Here is a 17141-nt window from a genome sequence, read left to right on the forward strand (position 1 = left end):
GATCACTATTACGTTTCACCCAAATCTAACATTGGCGCTACTGATACAAAAACTATCCACACTCTTAATCTTTGCTTTGAACCATGTGCAATTACCCACTTCCAGAGTGGTGAGGCCTGTAGCTAGCATCCCAAAATGATGGAAGTGATGGATGTGTATCAGCACCCCTCCAAAGCTTCTTCACAGTGTGAGCTGCACCTCTCTACTGCTATCAGCATGCCACATATGTCTTGGCACTAGCATGTTGCTGCCAAATCCTCATCGCCCTCCCCTTCTCCTCCCCCGTGGCTCCTAACACAGCATTAAGAGTTTATGGGGTTTGGGTTGTATTGGAAATGCCATGCACTCGTCCTCTGGATAGTGGGATTAGCTCTCTCCGCTGTATTTCTACTCCAAGAGCCTTTCCTGTACTGATGACACAAGCAATACAATGATGAGTGTTTGTTCTACTGTGCACAAATGCATGTCCCTCTCCCTCCCTCCACTCCATCGCTCCCACACACACACACACACACACACGCTCAAGGGTGCCTGCACACACACACATACACACAAGCGTACCATACATGCATAAGGGGAATATCAGATTCAATGTGCAATGACACAGTGAGGGCATAGAGCAGAGAGAGAGAGAGAGGAGGGAAGGAAGAAGAGCAGAGGCACAGGGTGGGTTTGGCATGGGTGGCGTGGAATCATTTTTAAATGGCGCGGGGGTTGGAAGGCAAAAAGATGTACAGAGAGAGGAGACGAGAGTGGCAGAAAAGCACTGAAAGGCAGCCAGGGTCGAGCGAGAGACTGGATGTGGGCTAAGATTTCAGCATGAGTGAGAGGGAATGAGGGAAGAGGGAGAAAGAGGGAAAGGAGGAATATCCTCTGCACCACTGTGTGACTGGAAATTTAATAGGGGGAGAGAGATAGAGGGAGAAAGAGAGGGGAAGGAGAGAGAGGTGGATGGGTGGGAGAGAGAGAGGAGAGAGAGAGAGAGAGGCAGAGGAGGGGGAGGGGAGAGGAAGAGAGAGGCAAAAGGCACAGAGACCTCATTGCTGTGCGGCTTTCAGCAAAAGCTAGTGGTTGTGAACAATGCTCACTACGGCATTCACAGAGAGGGAGGGGAGGAGCAAAGGAGAGGGTGAGGAGGGGAACGAAGGAGAGAGATGGAGGGGAGGAGGAGGAGGGAGAGTATATATCTTGGGGGTCTTTCGGAAGCATAACTGGCCTTCTCTGTCCTTTGACCTTTAGTGTTAGTTGAGACAGAGCAAAGATGTACTGAGATTTATTTTTACCCACAAACTAGTCTTGGTAGTGGATACAGGGCTACAAGGGATGAGTCTCTTCTTCTACACAAACCCCTCTGAAGGGGATAATGATGATATAGAGGAGCACTTGACACATGTGGAAACACACATGACAAAGATCGATATGCACAGGCCACGCAGAGAGAAAGATTGGCATCTCTTTGCTGACTAAAGCTTTCTTTATTGGCTAATAACTTGCTGACGTTCTTTTCAATCCTTTAATTAAAAACATGCAGCAGCCTACTAAACTCTGAGACCTGCTTGAAAAATACACCATACGTACATCATACAGGGTTCAGAAGTATTCAAAGGTTTTGGTTTTTTATCAAGTGCAAACGTTGGCAGGGTTGCAGAGTGTTTGCTGTCTGGGTGCTGACAGCAAGTTACAGTGGCGGCTTCTTCCTTATGTACAGCTTTAATTTCACCGCTGAGGACTGCTTTGGGAAAAAATAAATAAATACTCATATGCAAAGTCTGCAGAAAACAGACCTCATTAGTTTGCTAGATTTAATCTTAGCTGGCCATTACCAAAATGCATATGCTAGCACTGAGCATTCATTATGAATATGGACATTAGTAGGCCTACAAAACTCTTTAAGACTCAATGGACCACGACTGTTTCTCACTGCAGATGTTTGGTGGCTTGTGGTTGAACAGGTGCCCATTACATGTGTACACTTATTATATATCAGGGGTAAGACACTGACTCAGTTTATTCAGCTGATCATGGAGAGCTGCTGAGTCATATTAATAAATATATGACTACCTACTCATTACATGTTCAGAGCTTATTTCCATCTGTGATATAGAAAAAAATCTCTGCAGACTAAAAGGCAAAGAAAAGACTCTTATTTTGGTAACAGCCCTGCTCTGGATGTAGGGTTTAATCCACTAAAACGTCTAAGGAACGCAGGTACATCCACGAGTCCTTGGTCGTTCATCTATTCTTCTAATGCTGTCTTAGTGGGATTCAGACAGGAACATACGGAATGTGCGTAAAGAGTCGCTTATGCTGGACGCAAAATGCTCTGCCCAGCGGGCGCCGTCGCGTTTGCTGCCTGCGTTCCTCTCCCAGCGATGATACGGCGCATGGATGCACTCGCCCCAGAACCTCGTTCCTCCTAAACGTGATAATACTAACATCATTTTCTCCAACGACCCCCTTAATCTGATCTCTGTTGGAGGGTTTTTTTCCTCTCTCTTTTTTATTTATTCCTCCTCCCAGCGCGCGCGCGTGTATATGTAAGTGTGTGTGTGGATTCTGTTCATCTTTAACCTGCCATCATCGCTGTAGCCCCCCGCGTTGCGTTGGCGCTGCGGATCTAGCCTACGAGAACAAGAGCCAGCTCACAGCCGTGGAAACAAGCGAATCAATTTAGGGGGGGAAGAGAAAAAAGGGGAGAGATAGATAGCGAGGTTCGGAAAACTGACGATCGGGAGGAAGGGGACGAGAGGAGAGAAAACATCGACCTCACGCCGCAGCCGCCGAAACATTGAGGTACGTGTATATTGGATGTACAGGTAGAAGGGGCTGAAATGGCCGGCGTAATTATTGCAATTGTTACCCAATGTGCATGGATGCTGAAATCAGTCAGGGGACGATAAAGACTGAATAATGAAATGTGCGATTGTTGCACAGATGCATGATAATTTAAGTGAATAATTAATACCAGCAAAAGATACATTCGTGTCAGTGGATTAAAGCTGTGGTGCTCATTGTAAATGTGTTAAAATAACACGGTTCCTTATGTAAGCCTGTGCATTTCACATGTCCACACACACATATTATCTTACAAAAAAAACACTAAGTCTATGGATGATTTTTTTGTGGGTGCAGTCATGTTGTCATTACCCTGAAGAGAGAATGGATGCAAGCCATTTTGTAATGCAGCATGTGCAGAATTAGGCCTATTCAGAATTTCAATTGCGTTCCCGAGAAGGTGCGCCGTAGTGAGCGCAGCTGCATAGATGAATAAGGCCATTCTGTTGAATTGTAGGAGATATTATGCTAGAGGCTATATGATGAGGAGAGATTGCAGATTAGAGGTTGCGACTGCAGGAGAAAATGGACAGGTTGTGTCTATTTTTTGGGAGGGAGGGGGAGGGGGGCTTTTTTCCCCAGGAGTTGATATCAGAGAAATGAGGAAATATACTTGTCAGCAGTTGAAAGTGCAGAAAATATATGGCATCAACCGGCAATTTTCTCTCTTTTAAAGCAATAGATGTTACTATACTGGTGAGATGCGTCCCATCCTACCCCGATTCCCACGTCCTGAATCAATCTAGTGTTGTCATAGTTACAGTAGATGATGTTGGCCCTGCTGCACCTGTGTCGCTTTGTGTTCATCTAGACCATCTGTAAATACATGAGGTCTAATTGGGCCTTGTGTAGGCATACAGGAAACATCCCACCGTCTTCGATGTTTAGTGAAAACAACAAGACACCTTTTTTGCCTCTTCATAAACCTTAATGACTCTGTTGTGGAGAGCAAGGCATTGATACAATCAGGCGCTTACGATGATGTGATTGGTTTGTAGCAATTGGTCAGCAGCTTGCAGCTAATTTGTCTTTTCACGACTGAGCGCTCTCTCAGGCCTGATCGAATAATCAATATCTACATGGTTGCAATCTGCTCTTGACATGGAAAAAGGGGTCTAAGATCAAGAAAGAGAAATAACTCTGAGTGAAATTGGTTAGAAAATGAGAAAAGAAAATACAATTCAGCCCGATGTCTCATAAGCCCTGTCATAAACCCAAAGAAAAACACATTTTGCTCAAGGATGAGGATCAAGGCCACTGGCGACAGAGCTGGCCCTCAGGATGAGTCAAGGTGTAATATTCTAAAAATAAAGGCCATCGTCCATGTATGCTGTTGTTCTCATGTGGTGGAGAACTTGAAGATGGGAGGTCAAGGCAACAGGCGTCCTGCTTGCAGATTCAAGGTCTTTCCCCCATAATACAATTTTACCTTGTGCGGTGCTTTACGTGGATTGTTTAACCGCCTCACCCCAGTGACTTTTACCACTTAATGCAAAGAAAATCTTCAGTTCCTTCAATTTTAAGAAAAAAACTGCACCAAACATCTTTACTGTTGACTGCTGCCAAAGGCTTTTCTTTTGTAATGATGTGATCATGGAAACACATTATAGCCAGAAACAAAATGCAATTGTGCATTTGCATGAGAATGTATATGTCCTAGATTCAACTGCACATGTCTTACATAGCTGTGCAAAGCAAACTTCACCATTACCTCTGTAAATTTCAGAAATGGTGGCAGTGGCTGGAGGAATTAGAGCACCAGATTCTTGAAATCACATTTAACCACTCATATTTTCAAGACATCCATGAGGGAAAAAAAGAAAAGAATAAAGACAAAGCACCAACCTAACAGTATTTTCAATAAAGCGTCAGCATATGCAACACTGCATCAAAAAACAAATTCTGGTTAGAGATCACTGGTGTGATCAATTCTTTGACCAGCTGAATATTAATGATGTTGTGTTTTGATGCTTCCATGAATCATTTAATGATGAGTTAATCATTCTAACCATCAAACCACCAGTCTGGATCAGATACAATTCTGACGTCCAGAAGAGACATTGAAGCATGTTTTTTTTTTTTTTTTTTTAAAGTCTCATTATTGAAATGCTCAGTTACCTGCTGGATGGGGATGAGAAAGAGACTGTTAAAGGACGGACAGTAGTGTAAGGAACACCATAATGATGCGTGCTGCAAAGGGGCTGCATACAGTAACATGTAGGTTTAGGATTCATAAACCTACATTTATTTTCTACGCAGAGATGGATAGTGTGCTGTCACTGCATTTCTCTCTTGCAGTTACACTTAGCATGGTTGTGAATATGGAAGTGTGTATGTGTATGTATGAAAGAGAGAGAGAGTGAGAGAGAAAGTCTGTGGGATGTGCAGAGCATCTGAAAAAGTCTATTTTTAGCATACACTCCCTTATGAGCTTTCTTAATAGCTGCTTTAAGTTCTCAGAGCTATGTTTTTAATAAAGACTGATGTTGACCTAATCCTCAGACCTTGTAGATATTAAGATTCATGGCAGATTTGTTCCCTCTGTTGTGATACTGAAGGCCAAGGTTCAACTGTGTGCTCTATTAGTTTTCCCCACACTTACATAAATATATATTTCCATATACAAAACTAGATTTTCAACATTTAGTTTTTGTTCCTGTAGGTAAAAGTATCTGCAGAGGAAAAAGACCATTGATTGTGTATGTGGGAACAAGGGAATACTTATTAAGCTCTAAGTCAGATACATGTAGATTTAGACCAAAAACGTGTTGCTGATCTGTTTTTAACAACAAATGTTCATCAAGCTCAGCTAAACACAGTAATGTGGAATAGGGCACTGGACAGTAAAAACACAAGATGGTGAGTGAGCAGGTTGCCACAGCAACTGTGTTTCTAGGTGGAAATGCTAAGGACTGCCATGGAAGCTTTTAAAAAATAACCTGTTTATTAGGGAGTACAATATTTGAGATAAAAGGAGGTATTTTATATAGAACATCAATTATGGTAACACAGTGGTCATATATTATGACAGGTAACAAAGATCCTGTTGTTTGTTTTCAACAGACAACACAGGCTTGTGACTGCTAGAGTCATAGTGTCGAGCTTGAGAAAACAATGAACACTTTCTCTTTGGTCTAATCATTATAAGGGAACAAGCCCAAGCATTTCTAAATTTAGTGAGTCTGCTGATGCTTGTAGCCATTTCTGTTACAAGAAGTGTGTGACACTCTCGTAACCAAAGACACACACAATACACAATTATGTATTACAAAAGCCAGAAAAGTATTCTGCAACATTGTCTTCACTTTGTTCACAATCCAGTTGTCATTTTCTTGTTTGGTTCATCAACTTCAGACATTGGGGATCTTGTCTGATTGTTTGTTGCTTATTGTACACAGCATGTGCATTGCAGTAAAATTTCAGCAGTCAATAATCATTCCTTCATATCTTAATTGCTAAATTGCTGCATGCAGGCATCATTTGTTATCTCATTTGTAATGCTGTGCTGCTGCCTCGTGATGGATTGCATGAATCTCTGCATTAACCTTAGGTCTAGATGAGTCCCACCGGCAGTTGTAATTGCATTGAACAACTTTGCATTCTTTAAAATGTGAGGTTCTACTTCTGTCAGTATGTGTCTGGCTAGACGCATGCCAGTATCAAAAAGTGGATGATGAGACTGTCATCCTAATGGGTATACTGCAGCACTTGTGACCCAGCTTGAGGTTTTAGAATTTTGTGGCCATTTCAGACCATGACCCAGATGTTAAGTTCAACCTATGAAGAAAATGGCAGCTGACTCACCAGTAAGACTACAGGCCACAATTCGAGAGCCACCTCTTTAGAAAAGAAAGCCTTACCCAGCTTGTCATGTGCTATGGCAACAGAACATTGTAATATTTTGAGATATAAATTTCAGTCCCAGGAATACTTGCATGTATGTGGCAGGCTAATATCTACTAAAGCTACTGCACTGTGCACTTGCTTGACCTCCTTCCTTTCTCTGCTTTTCTGTCTTCCCCCTACAGCGAGGAGCTACAGCATCCAGAGAGACAACACTTTCAAGAGCAAATCCTCCCCCAAATTTGATTTATATGCTAATGATTGTGATGGGAACAAAAACATTCAGGGTTCCCTAAAATGACATGTTGAAAAGAACAAGGTGCTTGATAGTCAAAGAAGCATGAGCAAAGTAAAATAAGAATCTATTAATGATAAATAGAGTCTTTAATATAACATTACACTATATCCTCTCAATTTTTAAAGTGACTGCTTTAAGGAGAAAAAACTGAATAAGGGCATCAAATATGAACATCAAGACAAGCACTTAAATTCCCTTGTTTGGAGGTGACTTATCAGTATCATAGCAATAGGGGTGGGTCATGACTCAGTTGCCATGCGTGTTGTCATGGTGACCAGCCCCTGTACCCCTTCCCCCCTCCTCTGGTTGGTCCAGCTTTTGTTGTGGTTTCACAACCATGGACCTCAGCTCACAGAGGCAGCACCCGCCTGCCCCACCCCCTGTACCTGCTCTAATCAGGCGAGCCGTGTCATCTGTACAAGGAAGAGTTTAGATCAAGTTCCAGATAGTATTTCGGAGAACACAAGATACCTCAATCTACAAGAGAACACAATTCAGGTAAATATGCCTTCATATACAAGCAGATCATACATTCATACTGAATGAATATATGTTGACAGCAGTAATTCTGATGTTGCTACAACATGCCTCCATGTTTCTGTTTCTACACCAGGTGATCAAGTCTGACACATTTAAGCACCTGCGGCATTTGGAAATCCTCCAGCTCTCCAAGAACCACATCCGACAGATTGAGGTGGGAGCTTTCAATGGCCTTCCCAACCTTAATACGCTGGAGCTTTTTGACAACCGTCTCACCGTGGTACCATCACAAGCCTTTGAGTACCTCAGCAAGCTAAGGGAACTATGGCTACGAAACAACCCCATCGAGACGCTGCCGGCATTTGCCTTTCACCGTGTTCCCTCTTTGCGCCGTCTCGACCTAGGGGAACTCAGGAAGTTGGATTTCATCTCAGAGGCTGCCTTTGAAGGTCTGGTAAATTTGCGCTTCTTGAATCTTGGCATGTGTGGCTTGAAGGACATCCCTAACCTCACCCCACTAGTACGACTAGAGGAGTTGGAGTTGTCAGGGAACCAGCTGGGTATTGTCCGGCCTGGATCCTTCCAAGGCCTAGTGTCACTTCGCAAGCTGTGGCTAATGCACTCCAGAGTGTCAGTCATCGAACGCAATGCTTTTGATGACCTCAAAAACCTGGAGGAGCTCAACCTCTCCCACAATTCCCTGCATTCCCTGCCCCATGACCTCTTCACCCCTCTGCACCAGTTGGAGAGGGTACATCTCAACCACAACCCTTGGGTGTGCAACTGTGACGTTCTGTGGCTCAGCTGGTGGCTGAAAGAAACAGTTCCCAGCAACACTACATGTTGTGCTCGCTGCCATGCGCCCCCAGGTCTAAAGGGCAAGTACATTGGTGAACTAGACCAGAGCCACTTTACCTGCTATGCCCCAGTCATTGTTGAGCCACCCACTGACCTCAATGTCACTGAGGGCATGGCTGCTGAGCTGAAATGTCGTACTGGAACCTCAATGACCTCTGTGAATTGGTTCACTCCAAATGGCACCCTGATGACCCACGGATCATACCGAGTTAGGATCTCAGTGCTTCATGACGGAACACTGAACTTCACAAATGTGACCGTGCAAGACACTGGACAGTACACTTGCATGGTAACCAACTCAGCTGGAAACACCACTGCAACCGCCGTGCTCAATGTGTCTGCTTCAGACCCCAGCAACAGCTACAGTTATTTCACCACTGTCACTGTGGAAACAGTGGAGACAGTAAGGGGAGAGGAGGAGAACTCGGCAAGACAGTATATTAACGAGACCTTCATAGATTTCCCTAATCCTACGGTCCAAAGAGGGGTGTTAGAGGCCAGACCTGGCATCACTATATCGCCTTCTCTCTCTTCTCTTTCTTCACTGTCCCCACGAGCCAACAGACCCACTGAAAACACAGTGACTGTGTCCATTATGGATGTAACTAACATTCCAGGCTTGGATGATGTAATGAAAACCACTAAGATCATCATTGGTTGCTTTGTGGCCATCACTTTTATGGCAGCTGTAATGTTGGTGGTCTTCTATAAACTCCGGAAGCAGCACCAGCTACACAAGCACCATGGCCCAGCCAGAGCCATTGAAATTGTCAATGTGGAAGATGAGATCGGAGCCGGGGCTGGAAGTGGCATTTCAGGTGGTTCAACTATGAATTCTGGCACAGGTGGTGAAGGAACCCTAAGGATACATCACCCGGAAATAGTCAATCTTCCCAACATTGGCCGCACAGATACTCTAAACCATTACTATAAGACCCATCATTTCAACAACAATGTGATGGGTCTTAGTATTGGCACCGAAGGGATGGGACCAGGAGGGATCCTCAAGAACCAGCAAGGCCAGGATATTCCCATCTCCTGTACCTCAGTCCCAATCTCTACATCTAATTTGCTCACCACATCAGGCAATGGCACCAACACCAACCCCAGTTCTATGTCCCCACCGCTGCCAATGTCTCTCCCCATGCCTACTATGGGCTTACATGGATCGATCAAGGGTTTCATGGGCCAAAACCAGAATCCCCAAATGGAGCCTCTTCTCTTCAAGGGGAGCTCGAAGGAAAACGTTCAAGAGACTCAGATCTAAAAACAAAAGTGAGAGTATAGAGAGAGAGAGTGAGCAAGAGTCGGAGACAGAGAGGGGATTGATGTTGGGTTTATGCGCGGAATGATTAGACACTAGAGTGCATTGACATTACACCAGGAGAGAGGATAGACTGACACGGCAATACACAAACACATAGACTTATCCGTGACAGTGTACTGAGCCAAGGATTACCACAATGGGCCACTTGTGTTTGTAGTAACGATCATGGCCATGGAGATCAAGGAATGGACATTGCTACAATGTAAATCTGTGCCAAAGCAAATGTTTTTTGCAGTTTCTACAAGCTGTGCTCTCATAGGGAAAAACTAGCCTTTCCGAGTAATCAGTCCCCAAATCGTTGTTGGCCAGCAGAGATGAAAGACATATACAGCACTTACCACACTGAAGATCGGAGATATTACAGAACAAAATTCAAGAGACATTTTTCTTCCACACAAAACACAAGCCACACTCTCTCTCAAGTGACTCAATAGACTCCCTCAAGGTGAAAATTATGTAGGCATAAATAGATGGACAAAAAGGTACAGTGCAGTACAAACTACTGTGAAAAATCCACAAATTATATAAATATATTTTCATTTAAATATGTATCATTGCAGACTCCGATGCAGAGATATTTTGGGGTGGATGTATAAGCTGGTATAGTTTGTTTCTTTGTGAATAATCAGGGGCGATGATAGTGGAGGTTGGTTATGATACATGTTTTAAGTTTGGCTACTTCTCAGAAACATAAGGGCTCAATTGCAACACTCATTGTGAATCTTTGAATTGGCTTTGTGACATAAAATCCATTTAGGTTGTAGAACAGTAAATGCAGATCTCTGTTTGACAAACTTTTGTCTGTTGCTTCAGTAATAATCATTACAAACTTTTGTGTTCTGAGAGTGTATTATGTATTTTGTAAAAGCCAGCTACTTGGTATTTGAATTGACAATTCTGATACTTAAATGCCAGCATCAAATAATGGTAAAATTATGTTCCACAAACACAGAAAGGTAATTCAATGCAAAGATCTGTATGGGTAAAATAAAGTGTTGACAATGTGTTATTTAAATCAGATCAGTAGCCAGATATTTGCTTTTAGACAGGAATTTGATATGACCTCCTTGCTCATGGTTACCATAATCATGCCATAAAATGCTGTCATAAGGATGATTAGACATCTATCTACAGCAGCATTCAAGAAGGGATTAAACATCCATCTAAGGATGATTGGAATGAATGGAAATGTACAGTATATTAATAATAATAATGTCTGGTTGTATGACAATTGTAAGATCCACATTTTTACAGTGTAACTTTCATATGTTAAATGCCATTTACGCTTCTTGCGTTTCAACTATGTATTTCTTTATTTTTGTTAGTTTGATATAATGTGTACAGTTGTCTAGCCATGTATCATTACGTGTGAAATAAATCAATCATATATTGGGTTGTGGCGGGTCAATATGGCAACCACATAAGTAAAGAGTGAAACATTATGCAGGCCTCTGTACTAAACCTGGATGTATGGTTTGTGGTTTAGCCATTAGTCACTGGTAATGATAGGTGCCATCTGCTCCATTAACATGTTCAGGCAGACTTTTAGTCATTCTCCTATAGATGTTCCACAGACTCTACTGGTTTTGCAAAATTACTGTTTTTGACTGAACTAGATGATCTCATTCTTAATGAAGGCACTTTTGTCTGAAATTAGCCATCAACATGCCTCTCCCATAGTGGTTCTTCAACACTGTTTTTGAAATGGGAAGATGATAAAGGTAATTAAAAAAACACAATGAATAAATTAACTTTTTTGGGATAACAGACTGTATCAAATAGGAACCTAAAATGTTTGTTGCAATTGAGCACAAACTGGACATGTGACCAGTTATTCCAGATAAATGTACCTGAGATAGTATTATCAACAAAATCATATCAACAAGGTTTTTGACTGTAATGCAGCTCTGTATGTGATTTTGCTGTTTTTTGTTCTTTTGTTTTTTCTTTAATTGCACCTCTCCCTCAGACCTGCATATATATACAGTATATATATATATATATATATATATATATATATATATATAGGAGCTGTTTTATGTGAGTGATGATGGTTTTTCTTATCAACAATGAGCCCACACTTATTGAAAGAAAAGGAACACTGAAGAATAGTAATAACAATGATGATAACATGAGTGATGATATCAGAGAAAACCCACCCAGATTGTGCTGTCACAGAGGTTAATCCATGAAAGGAACATCTTTTACATCAATGCACAACACGCTCTTCCTGTTTAATGCTAAACATCTGAGCCATCTTTTGAAAAGTGTTAATACCTACAATGCCACATTTAAATGGTTTGATCAAATAACTCAGATTGTCTGAACAGCCTCAATGTATTTTCTCAACTTGGTGTTAGTGTTTTTGGATGGTGAATCTCATTCAAAACCATAGTAAATGTAACTGTGCTGCCATCCAACCAACAGATCTAGTGGGCAGGGTTCAACTGTAGCCCCACAGAGACACAAATAGAATATAAATGAAGGCTAAAGACACAACATATGGCTGCTCCCTTGATGTGCTACATTTGGTGGCTCTGTCGTCAGATTTCAAAGAGCATATTAGATACCTCCTTGTGTGCTGGGTGTCGGGGTACATTTCTGCATCTTAACCATGGCGCAAATCTTTTTTAACACTACCGTAGCAATGTTTTATCACGATAGTGACTCATTTTATCAGCACAGAAATGATCCTTTCATACGTCTGGACATCTGTAACATGCACCATGCACAGTTATCATCATTGTTATTAACATTTAGAGGAAATGCAGAAGGGCTTTGTTGCATCTTAGTATAGTGGCTGCCATTGTACATATACTGAAGGAGACTCATTCTAGGAATGCTAACATGTGACACGTTTTTAATGAAGATCACAAGCTTGAGACTGGAATCTGAATACGTGCAGATTGGGCAACTGTACTTCACTGTATATTATGGTGGTGGATTGATGCAGCCTGGCTACAGATGGAGTACTGGCATATGTGTATCCTCTGCACCACCCGTCGCTTACAATGGATGCTTCAGCCCAGATGACATTTCTTGGTTTGGTTGGAAGCAAAACTCCTTAATGAAATGGATTATCGTATCTGAGACACCAAATTGCAAGACAAGAAAATGGACTGACCTTTTGGTACTTTAAAGGTAAGCTGTTCTGTTTGATAAAACAATATAAAAAAACAGGGTCTGTTCTGAAAGCTTTTTAAAAAGAAAGAACAGCATTAAACTCTAGACAGATTTAGGTTTCTTTAATACAAAAAAGGAAAAAAAATGTCATTTTGTGTTTTTTTTTTTTTCTTTTCTTTTTTTCTTTTCAAGTTGTTGGTTGTATCTCAGTATGTGATATTATCAATTTGGGTCTTTATGTATTGTCATTAAATGTCATTTTTTTCCATGCATCCATCCAGGTACACAATGTGGCAGCAAAGTGTATTTCTTCAATTATAGCAAAATCAACATGTGCTGCTCTTGCACTTCAATGACTGTCATTCGATGACTGAGAGGTATATTATTTCACTGTTTGCTACTTCTGTGATTCAATTTTTCTGCCCGCTGTAAGGAGTTATTCTGCTATTAGAGACATATACCACTTTTCATTCTTTGTTGTGATTTCATCCTGCAGGGCACCACAACTAACTAAATGAGAAATGAGTTAACAAGTTCATCATGATAATGTTTCAAATAAGTTATTGCGTGAAATTTTATAAAACAAAATGAAAAAAAAAGTCTGAACAATAATTGTGTTTACACTGTATTTTGTTACTTGATTTCGTTACTTTATTGTTCTTTTCACACTAAAATCAGGAAACGTTCAAAATAAGCTTACATGGACCTGTAAAAATCTGTAATTGTGCAAAAAAATTCATTGACTTTATTGAATAACACAAACTTCTTCTAGATGCTAGAGGTGGGCTTATAATTTTCCAGGAATGATGATTTAAAAAAAAAAAAAACTCACTCATATTAGTCTTCGCTGATTAAGAGGGGTGGCTGTAGAAGTACAGTCATATTAATCTAACAAATTCAACACAACATTAGTACATCCTGTAATCACTACAGCACGGCAACCGCCTTAATAAATCAAACAGTCTGTCATGTTAGATTAGCGTAATTATGCATTAACCTGCACTGCCATTTTTTATTATTACTGCATGTTGCAAATTTGCAAATGTGACAAACAGGGAAAAGAAAAGGAAAATAAACAAACAAGACAGTTCCTTCTAGTGAGAAGTTCTAGACATTTTTCATGCAAGGCAAAGCGTAAAAGCAACTCTGTGGATTTGGGTTGTGCTGCTGTAAATAGAATAGATTAAAAAAATGTGCAGGAGACTGAGACTTTCTCAACACATTATTATCATTACTTCTTATCTTGAAAGAGTTGAAAAAATAGAGCTTGATTCCTTTGCTTCACAGTAATCTCTTCTTCAGTTCGTCTGCATGCTCCAGATTTGATATTTTTGTACATATTTTGAAACCCCGGGGTGAGGTGATGTTGTGTAGACCATCGCAGATGTCCACTGCACGGTACAAGTCCAAACCCACATGACGAAACAACAACCTCAAGGGATTCGTGTAATAACAAATGCATCAGCCATGAACCACAACAGTGAATTTGAATAATATGTTTAGATAAAATGTTTGGGCCTTGCAGCAGGGAGATTGTATTTGAAATGTCTTAGGGGGCACTATGTAAAGTAATTTTCTTGAATGTAATTGTACTTGGCTTGTACTCTGGTCCCCAGAGACCTCAGTCCCCATGAGATTAAGACATAATGTTAAAGGGCCTTGCACTGAAATAGCTGTAGAGAGTGGTTACATCGTAGTATTTTCTGAAGACTGCAACCCAGAGCAGAGAAAAATAGTGTAATCAAACCAAATGTTCTGTAACACCTTGAGGTGACTAATTTTCAAGCAGATATTAATATCTGCGTTTTGCAGCTCTTTGCTGGTTCTCAGCTTGTGTTAATGGTGAGCAAACATATGGCGAATGTGTAGAAAACACTTGAGTTTGTCCTTTTCTGGCTATGTTTGAAAAGGGTAGTGCTCATATGAAGTGGGGGGAGGAGGTGGGAGGGTGTGTGGAAGTGAGCAAAGAGTGTGCATGCAGCAGAAAAGAATACATTAATATGCACCAAAGATGAAAGAGAAATGCTCAAATGCAGCTACATTTAGCGCATTCTGTGATGTTGGAATATAATAGGATGGAGTTGGGTAATTTTCAATTAGAAAAGGTGGAATTTAAAAATGCTAGCTCTAGCCCTTGCAGCAAGTAGCAAACATAACAGACAGGAGGTATATATATCAACATAAACTCCCACTTGTAATTCCAAAGTGGTAAAAAGAAAAGAGGAAAACCTGCTGTTTGGAAATATTCTCCCCGTACAGTACATCAGCGTCTCCCTTTGCACTGTTATGGTGCAGTCATTTTCTAGAAATCCACTGTGCCTGCACTATCCTCTCCTACTCCCTATGCTGTCTTTTTTCCTTCAAATTCAATAACCTCCCAGCTGTGTGTTTCTCCAGGGATTCCCCCAGCTCCCCTGGCCCACAGACAGACTGCAGAGTCTGTGGGGAACCTGACACAACATAAACTCCACTGTGAAGCAGAGGTGTCAGAGTCTGTGGGTTCCATCTCTGCTGATCGAGGAACCATGATAACGTGAATGCTTTTTATTTCTTCCCACTTTAAAAGCGGCCGCACAAAAAAAAAAAGAACACGTGTTTAGCACAGGACCAGTGCGTTCGATACGGCTGTGTGGGCTGCAGTCATAGCAAGCAAACTAAACACAGATCCTGTGGCCTATTTAGGCATTGTTTATATGAAGATGTACTACACTAAACAGTTAGCAGGCTTAGCTTGGACCAAGAATGAAAAGTATGGAAAGTATGAGGAGATGCCGGTGACCTAGTTGGACTTTACTTGTGTAACATGTATAAAAGGAAACCAGAAGCCTTTTGATTTAAAGTCTGCTCTTTGTTTAAAGATTCACTTTTTGACTGTTATTACATGAAACTATGTTGGTGAATTATAGACTTTACTACTGCTGCTCTCAGAGGGCTTCCTCATACTGTACTGAATATACTCTGCTTTTGCTTCAGTCTATATTTAGATTCCCTCTCTTCTCCCAGTGTCATTAAGAGCCATGCAGCAGATCCTTTAACTCAGGAATATTGTTTTCCTCCTCACCCAAACATCTCAATTAATAATCCAGTGAGAGAGAGAGAGAGGATACACAAGTATACTATAGGGAGGGTTTACCGGTAGACATGTGTGCAGACAAGCACTCAGAAGCCCTTGTAACCTCAGACAATTTTTCACCTCTTCTGGGGACACTCAACCTGACCAGCAAGATATGTCATCTGGAAAAAAAAGCCATGTTTGTTTCTCTTTCCACTAAATGCTGCTGAAGTGGGTACTGAACAGAGTTTCTGTATGGGCTTAGGTTGATGATACAGGTTTCTGCATGCTACAGTTTTGGAAGTACCTTTACTTGTTAATTTCTGTATTCACTTCATGTGTTCATATAGTATATGTTGATATGGCACATAAGCCAGTACATGAATGGGCTACTTTCATTGCACGTTACTGTACCAGAAATAGCAAAGAAGAAAAGAGCCTGGCCACAAATATCTCACCAGTTATGCTCGTTACACTGTATAGGCCTATGGTGGAGGCTGAGATTTAAAGTAATTACTTCCCCGTGAATATTTGGTATCCAGCATACATCATAAGCAGACGCTTTCCATGTAATTACTGGAGGAAGGTATGTAGCAAACCATTCCCCAGTGCTCACACTCCCACACACAAACACACTTTTCAGGCTGTGCGCTGATGTTGTTATTAGATTATAACACTTACTTGAGTATTGATTTACCGTAACTGCAGACAGGGGTAATGTTTTTACTTTGCATGGTTAATGTTGTGGTACTTATGGCTTTTAATGGCACTATGAATTATGTTGCAACTTTTACTTACCCTGTTGATGCTTCAGTAGTAGTCGTGTATTCACCTCAGGCAATAATTGTTACAGGAAGAATTTGTCATTTTGGGAAATATACTTATATTTTTTTCTTACTGAGAGTTAGATAGGAAGATTGGCGGGGGGTGGGGGGAACAGCCAATCTGGCTCTGTCCTAAGAATAAAAATAACATGTTGTATGAAAATGACATGGAGTTGCCGTTGCTGCCCCACGGTGATGACAAGATGTAAATTAGTTAGTTAATCCGGACCAAGAATTAGTGCAACACATAACTAATATAAAACCAAAGTTATTACATTTCCAGTTTTTGTAAAGTTTCAACAAACACAATATAATATTTTAACTAGTGATCTTGGTGCTTGTAGGTTTATTTTATTATCTTCAGGGCAGAGGTTAATCATTTCTAGTCTTTATGCTAAGCTAAGCTAACCAGCTGCTGGATGTAGCTTCATATTCACCATATAGATATGAGTGTGGTATTGATGTTCTTATCTAACTCTCAGCAGGGAAAAACTGTTTTCC

General features: G+C 41.1%; 1 protein-coding gene across 1 annotated transcript; it reads left to right on the forward strand.

Moving 5' to 3' along the window:
* The first annotated feature begins 2192 nt into the window (after positions 1-2192).
* On the forward strand, positions 2193-13376 carry lrrc4bb (leucine rich repeat containing 4Bb). Its single transcript, XM_018681833.2, has 3 exons — positions 2193-2793; positions 6864-7474; positions 7590-13376. Exons 2-3 carry the CDS (start codon positions 7232-7234, stop codon positions 9579-9581), a joined length of 2235 nt encoding a protein of 744 aa, XP_018537349.1. The 5' UTR covers positions 2193-2793; positions 6864-7231; the 3' UTR covers positions 9582-13376.
* Positions 13377-17141: the final 3765 nt, after the last annotated feature.

This window comes from Lates calcarifer, linkage group LG23, assembly GCF_001640805.2.
Source record: "Lates calcarifer isolate ASB-BC8 linkage group LG23, TLL_Latcal_v3, whole genome shotgun sequence".
NCBI classification, from domain to species: domain Eukaryota; kingdom Metazoa; phylum Chordata; class Actinopteri; family Centropomidae; genus Lates; species Lates calcarifer.

What these genes read in the sequence shown, in the direction of transcription:
- lrrc4bb (XM_018681833.2), top strand. Translation starts at nt 7,232, where the DNA reads ATGCGTGTTGTCATGGTGACCAGCCCCTGTACCCCTTCCCCCCTCCTC. An exon ending in TACAAGAGAACACAATTCAG is followed by an intron (nt 7,475 to 7,589) that starts GTAAATATGCCT and finishes TTTCTACACCAG; the next exon opens with GTGATCAAGTCTGACACATT.